Source organism: Arachis hypogaea, chromosome 15 (genome assembly GCF_003086295.3).
Source record: "Arachis hypogaea cultivar Tifrunner chromosome 15, arahy.Tifrunner.gnm2.J5K5, whole genome shotgun sequence".
NCBI classification, from domain to species: Eukaryota; Viridiplantae; Streptophyta; class Magnoliopsida; order Fabales; family Fabaceae; genus Arachis; species Arachis hypogaea.
Genome location: NC_092050.1, coordinates 126,348,180 through 126,357,006, shown reverse-complemented (window position 1 = coordinate 126,357,006; position 8,827 = coordinate 126,348,180). Strand labels below are relative to the sequence as shown.

Below are 8,827 nucleotides of genomic sequence, written 5' to 3'. Positions count from 1 at the left end.
ATGCCGACAACCATAGTTTTTGACAAAGATCCTCGTTTTACTTCAAGATTCTAGGGGCTTTTCAAAAGGCATTTGGGACACAATTATGTTTAAGCACTGCTTATCACCCACAGACGGACGGACAATCAGAAAGAACCATTCAAATCTTGGAAGATATGATGAGAGCGTGTGTACTGGACCAACCAGGGAGCTGAGATCGGTATATGCCGTTGGTGAAATTTTCGTACAACAACAGCTAGCATGCGAGCATTGGGATGGCTCCGTATGAAGCACTGTATGGAAGAAAATGCCAATCTTCACTTTGTTGGTACGAGGCAGGTGAATCAAGTATTCTGGGTCCTGACCTGATAGCTGAGACATCCTAACAAATTAAGCCAATACCAGCTAGAATTCTCACTGCACAGAGTCGTTAGAAGTATTACGCGGATCGGCAGCGGAAGCCGTTGGAATTTAATGAAGTTGAATTTGTATTTCTGAAGGTTACACCAACTACGGGCATCGGTCGGGCGATATAGACTAAGAAATTAGACCCTAGGTACATTGGACCCTTTGAGGTATTGAGCCATATTGGACCAGTGGCCTATCAAGTAGCCTTATCGCCACAGCTTTCAAACTTACACGATGTTTTTCATGTATCCCAACTCCGCAAATACACTCCAGATACCACTCATGTCTTAGAACCCGAATCGATCAACTAAAGAAAGATCTGACATTTCAAGTGTTTTCGGTCCGAATTGACGATACCAGTGTTAAGCGACTGCGCAGAAAGGAAGTCTCATTGGTGAAAGTTGCGTGGAGTCGGGCCGGGGTTGAAGAACACACCTGGGAGCTTGAATCAGAAATGAGAAAAGACTACCCGAACCTATTTTCAGGTAACCGAATTTAAATTTTGGAGATAAAATTCTTAATTAGTTGGGTAGGATATAAATCCCAAAAAATTAATGAATAATTAATTATTATTCAAAGAAATTAGGAAATTAAATTTTCATAGTTTAGAGAAGTAGAAATAATTAATATACGAATTGTAACACTAATTTTAAAGATTTTGACCTAAAATTGGACCAATGGACCGAACTAGTTGGACTGGGCTCAAACTAAACCCAAAGCCCAACATATAAAAGCCAACACTCAGCTATTTGTCCCCAAAATCATAAAGGAATCACGCTGAACTTGGGGTGAGGGGGAGCAAACAAAGAACCCTAACCTTGTTTCAACTTCAATCTATTGGAGCCCCATTTGCGGCCACACGACCACCGCGTCGAGTTTTTCGAAAACATCTGGATGAAGTGGTAAGAAAATTTCATTTTCTCACCCAGATTTTTCCCCTTCAATTTCGAAAATGTTAGATTTATGGGTATTGAGATCTTGTGATTTGATAATGTTAGGTGTGCTCTAGTGGTGGAGTTACTGGATTTTTGCTCCGATCATCCGTGAAAACAGTAAGGAACTTTTGAACCCTTGTAAACTAGTGAAATTGCGTTAAGTGTCATGTTGTCACTGTCAAATTGTTTAAGGACCTATTTGTTCCTAAATTTGAATTGGCTAGAGACCTATTTGTCCTCATTCAATCTGACAAAACGATGTACAGTTTTGAGGTCAAATTGATTAGGAACTTATTTGTCAGAGACCTATTTATCCTAAAAATATTTTTGATACAATAATTTTTAAATTAATTTTTTATTATTATAATATTCATTATATTAATCCTTTTTAATAAATTATTAAATGTACTGTATAATAAATATAAATTAATTAATAAATTATTCAAATTTAAAATATAATTTATTATAAAACCAAGTAAATAATTCTAAGTGCAATTTTTAAGTATATAAATAAAAAATTATAATACTAGTAAAAATTGAAATACAATTAATAAATTTGTAATGTAATTTAAAAAAATCAACTCTGTAAATTAGTAATATATTACTAATACTATGGAATTGTAAATAGAATCTGGAGTCTCTTGTACTACTCTTTTGTAATAATTTCATAATAATACTTCATACATGACTGAATTATTAGATATTAAATAAGTAACATTCTTAATGTTTAAAAAACTGTAATTTATTATTATTATTTTTTATGTAAAAACACTCAAAAAATTACACGATAAAGAACCATGAGGAATGACATCAATTCAATGAAATTAACTAGCACATACTTCAAAAAATTTAATCAATTTTTAACAATAATATTATGTTTACATATATACATTTATAGATATTTCAATCTAAATCATTATATATAACTATATACAGTGTTCAAAGCCTAGTATGAATATTATAAATTTCATTCTATATGTCACATATGTTAAATAATCTGGTCACTAGTTTTTAAATTGTCTTTTAATTTTCATTAATATTTTTTGCTCTTATTACATAATTTTTTATTTATATATTTAAAAATTACACTTAGAATTATTTACTTGGTTTCATAATAAATTATATTTTAAATTTAAATAGTTTATTCATTAATTTATACTTATTCTACTAAACATTTAATAATTTATTGAAAAAAAATTAATGTAATGAATATCATAATAACAAAAAATTAATTTGAAAAAAATTATTGTATCAAAAATCTTTTAGGACAAATAGATCAGGGAACAAATAAGGTTCTAATCAATTTGACCTCAAAACTTAGTTTTGTTAGAGTGAATAGGGATAAATAGATCCATGACCAATTTAAATTTATGAACAAATAAATCCCTAACTAATTTAACAATAACAGCATAGCACTTAACGAGTTAACGTGCCAACTCATCACCCAAACATGCCACCTAAACAATTTTCGTTATGAGTTAATGGCAGACATGACAGAGAAATCACGGGACAGGGACCGGATTGAGCTTCTTCTTTTTTGTCGGAGAAGTGCTTAGTCCTTGGAAGAAATCATCAAAGACCACATTGGATGTTTACTCTAGTCATAAATGCCTTAACCAAGTTGGGTTGGTCTAGTGGTTAGCTCACTAGTCCGCTTAAGCAAGTGTTAGGGGATACCGTGGAAAACAAAAAAAAATAAATAAATAAATGCCTTTTATGCTTTCTGCTAGCCTTTAAATAAGTGTCTATCAACTTTTTGTGCCAACTATAATACTATTCATGATGGCCTCCAAACAACAATTACACAACTACACTAACGATACTTTTACACCCTGATGAGCATCTGTCATATTCACCCCTGTTTAACATTTTTAATTGCTCTGTAGAATATACATACACTTTTGTTGCAAACATTCTTCCCAATACGGACCAGAAGTGCATCTCTAGTAATAACTTTCATGAACTCAGCCAACGCATTGGAGAATGACATTAAGATGGTAAAACTTGCTTTCCAGAGTGATCATCAAAATAAGTCATGAATCCAGCTTTGATGCTAATCCATTGAGAAATCATCTAGCCATATGACCACTTCATTCCTCTTCCATGTCATAGACAGCCAAAAAAATAAAATAAAATAAAATAAATGAGATGAGAGTTAGAAGTTAAGATGACAAATACCAAATTGAAATATTCTTTATCCGTTCTAAGTTGCATTAGCATAGTAGACTTAAATGCAGGTAAAGTAGACAGACAATGCAAAAAGGAATTAAAATCAATATCTTCTGTATAGTTGAAGCAAGAGTAATGGAAAATTGAGAGGACTCTACAAAACATGGTTTACTTTTTTGTTTGTTATTTCTTGAACCAAATCTATGCAGACCAGAAGAAGTTAGCCAATGCATAAGTTAGGTATCTGTAGTGTGAATTTAGTTGTATTCTAGCAAGCACACTGCACACTAAAAATAAATTGCCAGCATTGAAGGAGGCGACATAGCGTACCATTATAAAGCTCCATGTTCGACCTGGATCGTTGTACCTTGCAAGCAAACAACCCATCTGAGGTTTAAGGCCATCTTTAATGATATTGGAGCGCAGAGTTCTCTCCTTTTCGCGAACAATATCCTCTGTAGGTTTTCCACTAAATTTTAGCACTGCAGCAATGCCACCTTCTATCTTTCTCAAGCTAACTGTTTCTTGATTAGGATCTGGTAAACTGGTCAAAATATTAAACATAAGCACAAACATATAAACTCTACTAAAGATGTTATCATTACTTTTGGATAAAATATAATTGTCCCCTTAAACATTACCTTAAATGCACTTTACCCACATCGATTTTAAACATGCAGGTTATCTAATTAAACTTATGCATGTGAAGGCTTAAGTAGTGGAAGAATGGCCATGATGAGGTTGGAAAGTGGCAAACAAATTTTACACATATTTTGACTAAGGAGAACTAATATGTTGATGCTAGCTTTGGCTACAATGGGAAATGCAGCTTGCTTTGCACTCAGAAGCCGCAGGACTCTTCTTCCTGAGGCACTGCATCTGCTATCTGGTAATAGAGGTGGTATCTCCACTAGTCCACACACTTGTGTAATTGGACTTGCATATCTAAATCTATTAAAAAATTTGAAGGAATTTATGCAGATCATGGGGGTGAGAATTGATGAAAGCATTACCTGATAAGGTTTATGTATTAGATAATCTTAAATTCATACAAATGTGACAGGACTGGTACCAGTAAGCAACAATTACATAAAGGAGTAGTGCGTAGAAATTGGGATTCTCAGCAATGTGTTGAAGAAACCTAGAAATTGGGGAAGAATGTATATGCAAATCTTTAAGATACAAGGAGGGAGAGTTAGAGTCATGTCTGAAACTTTTTAAATGATCCTCCCCTAACCGATTCTATTGTTCCTCTATTTATTCCTAACTCTAGCTAACTACCTTTCCCTCCAAAAGCTCCTCTGTTACAAATCTGTTACACCTAAAGGCCATCTTGCCATGCTTATTTGTCTTGTATGCTAGCCCATATAAATAGTCCCTAGCAAAATGCGAGGCAACAGTGGACTCTAATAGTCTGTTTAACCAAGAAATTTTTTATTTACGTCGAATACATCATTATTTTTATCAACCTCAGAAGAGAAGGATTAAATCTTTCCGAGAAGAATAGGAAATACAATCAGTTATGTACAAGGCACTGAGCAAGGGGATTTAAGCGCTGTCAATAAGATTAATGAGTTAAATTGTATATTCTTGATGGGGTAAAATACAACTGAAGAAACATTCAAAGGTTTTCCTTTATATTTTACCATTTTTTCCTCTACTGAACTAAGGATTGAATAATATGTGCCTTGTAAGACTAGGTAGAAATACCTCGCTGTTTCTGTATCTACAGGAAGAACTATTTGGATTGACACTTTGGACAATTCATCATCTATGGCTTGAGTGAAGACCGGAGTTGTCATCGGTATCTTCTCCGTTGTCGAGTTCTTTCCAAATATGTACCTGGGGGGAAATATTAACATGTATGCATATCATTTGAGAGCCTAAACTCTAAAGTTTCCATTGTTAACAAATGCAGCTATATTTCAGACATAAAAACTAACCCGGCCACATCATTAAAGCCTTTAGACCCAGAAAGCTTGTCTCCCGTTGTTTCTACTATTATAAATGGATTATACTGTCTAACCTGTTGTAAATTAAAAACAATCAACACCTGCCACAACAAATAGGTTGGTGGTAGAAAAATCACGAAAATTTTCGTTTTTCGTACAAATTAACGACAGTGAGATCACAAAAGGTGAACTTTACATTTTGACAGAATCATTAATGCAATTCTTTAGAGAAAATGACTGTGAGAAATGAATTGATAACTTATTAATGTAAATATATGAAGTTAAACAATGACAGTATAGACCTCATAATTTGCTGTCCTTTTCAATATTTGATATCTTGGTGTTTCCAAGTCAGGAGTCTTGTAAATCCTCAACTGCGTATCAAGTCGTCATGGTTAGACTCAGCTTTAAGAAGATATCAGGAGAACAATAAGTCCAAGGCATATTTAAAGAGTGAAATACAGGGATATACTTGTTTGACTACATCCGATAAACCTTCCAAAGAGAAATAGTCATTTTTCTCTATTGAGTCCCAGTAGTCCTACAAAATTGAGGATCAGAAAAAGAAAAAAAATGAAACCAAAAAATATCTCTTTCCATCAAAGTTAATGGTAAAAAAAGATCAGCATTTTTAGTAACATCACTTCCACCACTTCTTGATTGTTGGAACTTTAAACTTTGAACCTACCACATGGCTACAGAACTTGCCATTTTCAGGGTTGATGCCCATCACAGAGGTTCCGGTAAACACCAACTCCGGTTTCCAGGGAAGTAGTATGAATTTCATAACCATAGTCCATCTCGTAGTTATCTCATATGGTCCTGTCTATAGCAATTCAGTCAATCCAACTGCATAAAGAGAATAATTTGCAACAAACTAGACAATAAAACCCATCAAATAAAATTTTAGAAAACAAACTTGTCACAAAATTGAAAAAAGAAAATAACATGATTTGATTCCAAAACTCTACTCAATTATAACTAGAGTAATTGATTCCTGAATTTTACAGGAAGGTCCCCATATATTAAACCAATTCTTGTTGCAATATCAACAAGGTCAGCAGCAATATTGTATATGGCTACCGAATTTTTTACAGACGGAATTGTAATTTTACTTTAAGAAAAAGTTCAATTTTCGAAAGATTGCCATCCAACCATGTTGACAAGTTCAATGACAGAACAAAACACATCCAGGTAAGTCGTAGGAGAAACTCATTGATTGCTATGGACTTCCCATTTTTATCTATATAGATATTCAAAATATTTTAAGCAGAAACTTTTAAAATATAATTAGAAGTATACAAAAGTATGTACAAAGGGAAATGGGAGCATAGACATAGACATAGTGTAAAAATTTGTCACTTGGTCATTTTTTGAAACATACAGTGTTTTTATATTTAGATTCCCTCTTATATTTAGATTTTGTTGTTTTAAATTAAATTAAAATTGAATTGAATTTAAATTTTAAGTGATTTGTGGCTCTGTGCCATATGCCAAAAGAAAAATATTGTTGACAAATTTAACAAAACTAGTTTTGTATCCACGAAAAGATGATTTTCATACTACAAAAATACCAAAATGTTAGTTTTATTTATGTGTAGATTTGTCAATATTCTAAATTTTTCATAGGTAGAAATGACCGTTGCTAGCCTGTCATGAATAGAGTGCTTGTTTGGGCGCCATTATTTTGATAAAATCTTTTTTCAATAAAAAAAGATTTTTTTTTATTTTTTAGCGTGTTTAGCAAATTTTGAGTAGTAAAAGTAAAAGCATTAGAAAAATCAGAAAAACATCTTTTTTTTTAGAAGCTGTAATTTACATTTTTTTTAAAAGATCTTTTTTTCCTTAAAAAAAAAAAGTAAAAAAAGAAAGATGTTTTTCATGTAATAAATAAACAAAAAAGTACTTTTATATTGTTATATCCAAACATAATTGATAGATAAAAAGATCTTTTTGCATGAAATATACAAACATAAAATTACTCTTATTTTTCCATAAGATCTTTTAAAAGAAGATAACTAAAAAAAATCTTTTATTAGAAACTCATCCAAATAACCTCATAAAATTAGTTTTGTTTATTGACGGTAAATTTGTCAATATTTTAAACTTTTATAGATAGAAACGGACTCCAAATTTAATTAATCTTGACATGGTGTAAATATCATGTTAAATGTTTTAATCCAACAAAGGTATAGAGATAGTGCAGTCGAAGCAAATTAAAATAAGAAAATGGGAGCATAAATGAGAGGAAAGAAGAAAAAGAGACCTGCTTGACCCAATGCAACTGAAAGAGAGGCCTAAATAGCGTCCTGAGAAGGGAAATGTTGAAGAGGTAACCGCTCAAACTGTCATGCTTTGTGATCGGGTCTCTGAAGATGACGCCTTCGTCGTAGGCCGATTCATCAATACCCTGATCGTCGAAGAGATGAGGGAGATCGTCATACAGAAACTCCACAAGTGCCTGCGTGTCAAGCCTGGGTTTTGGTGGGCTTTGCTCCGCTAGGCTAAGCTGAATGGCCCACTTGAGGCGGTTGCTTTCTGCTCTGAGAGGAGGGGGAGGGTACGGCTGGAAGCTTGTGGTGGTGGTCAGTGGCCGGAAACTGATGCACGTCGTGGGAAATGGCCGGGATGTTGGGTTTAAGAAGTTGGAAGTGGCCACAAGCATTTGTTGAAGACAGTGAATCCTAGCCATGTAAGAAATGAATGGAGGCCGAAGGGGCAAAGCAAAGGCACCAAATAATCCAAAATAAATAACGAGCAGAATTTTTCCATTTCATTTCGTTTTCCTTTTAATTTTTTGATGGAAAAATTACACAACTATACACACTCGTTTTAACTTAACTACATATCTGTTGCTGTTTTAAGATTTCTTTATAGAGTGAATTTTGGCCACATAAACAAACTCCTTCCATCTCCCTTCTAATCCTCTGTGAAAATATTCAAGAGAAAAATTTAACTAACACATAATTCTTTTAAAACATTTTTTGAAGATTTTTTTTGTAGAATAATTATTCAAATCAGTCTCTAAGGATCTTAAAATAAGATATTTTAGTCTCAAAAAAATTAATACAAAGATCAATCTTCAAGGTTTTACTTCGGCAGACAAATCAGTTCCCAATTCATTTTCTGGCAGAGCAATTACCCAGATCAGTCCTCAACGATTTTAAAAACAAACATTTTAGTCCCAAAAAAAAATTAATGTACAAATCAATCCCCAATATTTCTCTTCGTTAGACATAACAGTCCTCTGTCCAAAAAATAAAATAAAATAAAATAAAATTATTATTATTATTATTAATTGCACAATAATATTATACTATAATTTTTTATATTTTTTGGACAAAAATAATAATAAATTTATTCGTTATATATATAGTCACTCAA

At 32.7% G+C, this 8,827-nt stretch overlaps 1 protein-coding gene and 1 long non-coding RNA gene across 3 annotated transcripts; one reads left to right on the top strand and one right to left on the bottom strand.

The window, feature by feature from the left end:
* The first annotated feature begins 1,158 nt into the window (after positions 1–1,158).
* Positions 1,159–3,046, top strand: LOC112750612 (uncharacterized). The gene is made up of 3 exons (XR_003175940.3): positions 1,159–1,289; positions 1,386–1,439; positions 2,811–3,046. It is a non-coding gene; the product is annotated as an uncharacterized lncRNA (long non-coding RNA).
* Positions 3,019–8,389, bottom strand: LOC112750611 (uncharacterized). Of its 2 annotated transcripts, none has more exons than XM_025799411.3 (8): positions 7,710–8,389; positions 6,132–6,269; positions 5,916–5,984; positions 5,746–5,817; positions 5,435–5,517; positions 5,202–5,333; positions 3,822–4,035; positions 3,019–3,420 (listed from the first exon to the last, which is right to left on the bottom strand). In XM_025799411.3, the coding sequence occupies exons 1-8, from the start codon at positions 8,133–8,135 to the stop codon at positions 3,376–3,378; spliced, it is 1,179 nt and encodes a 392-aa protein (XP_025655196.1). In that variant the 5' UTR covers positions 8,136–8,389; the 3' UTR covers positions 3,019–3,375. The 2 variants fall into 2 exon arrangements, with proteins under 2 accessions (XP_025655196.1, XP_072072841.1); XM_072216740.1 differs by having other exon boundaries at positions 5,435–5,544; positions 7,710–8,353.
* Positions 8,390–8,827: the final 438 nt, after the last annotated feature.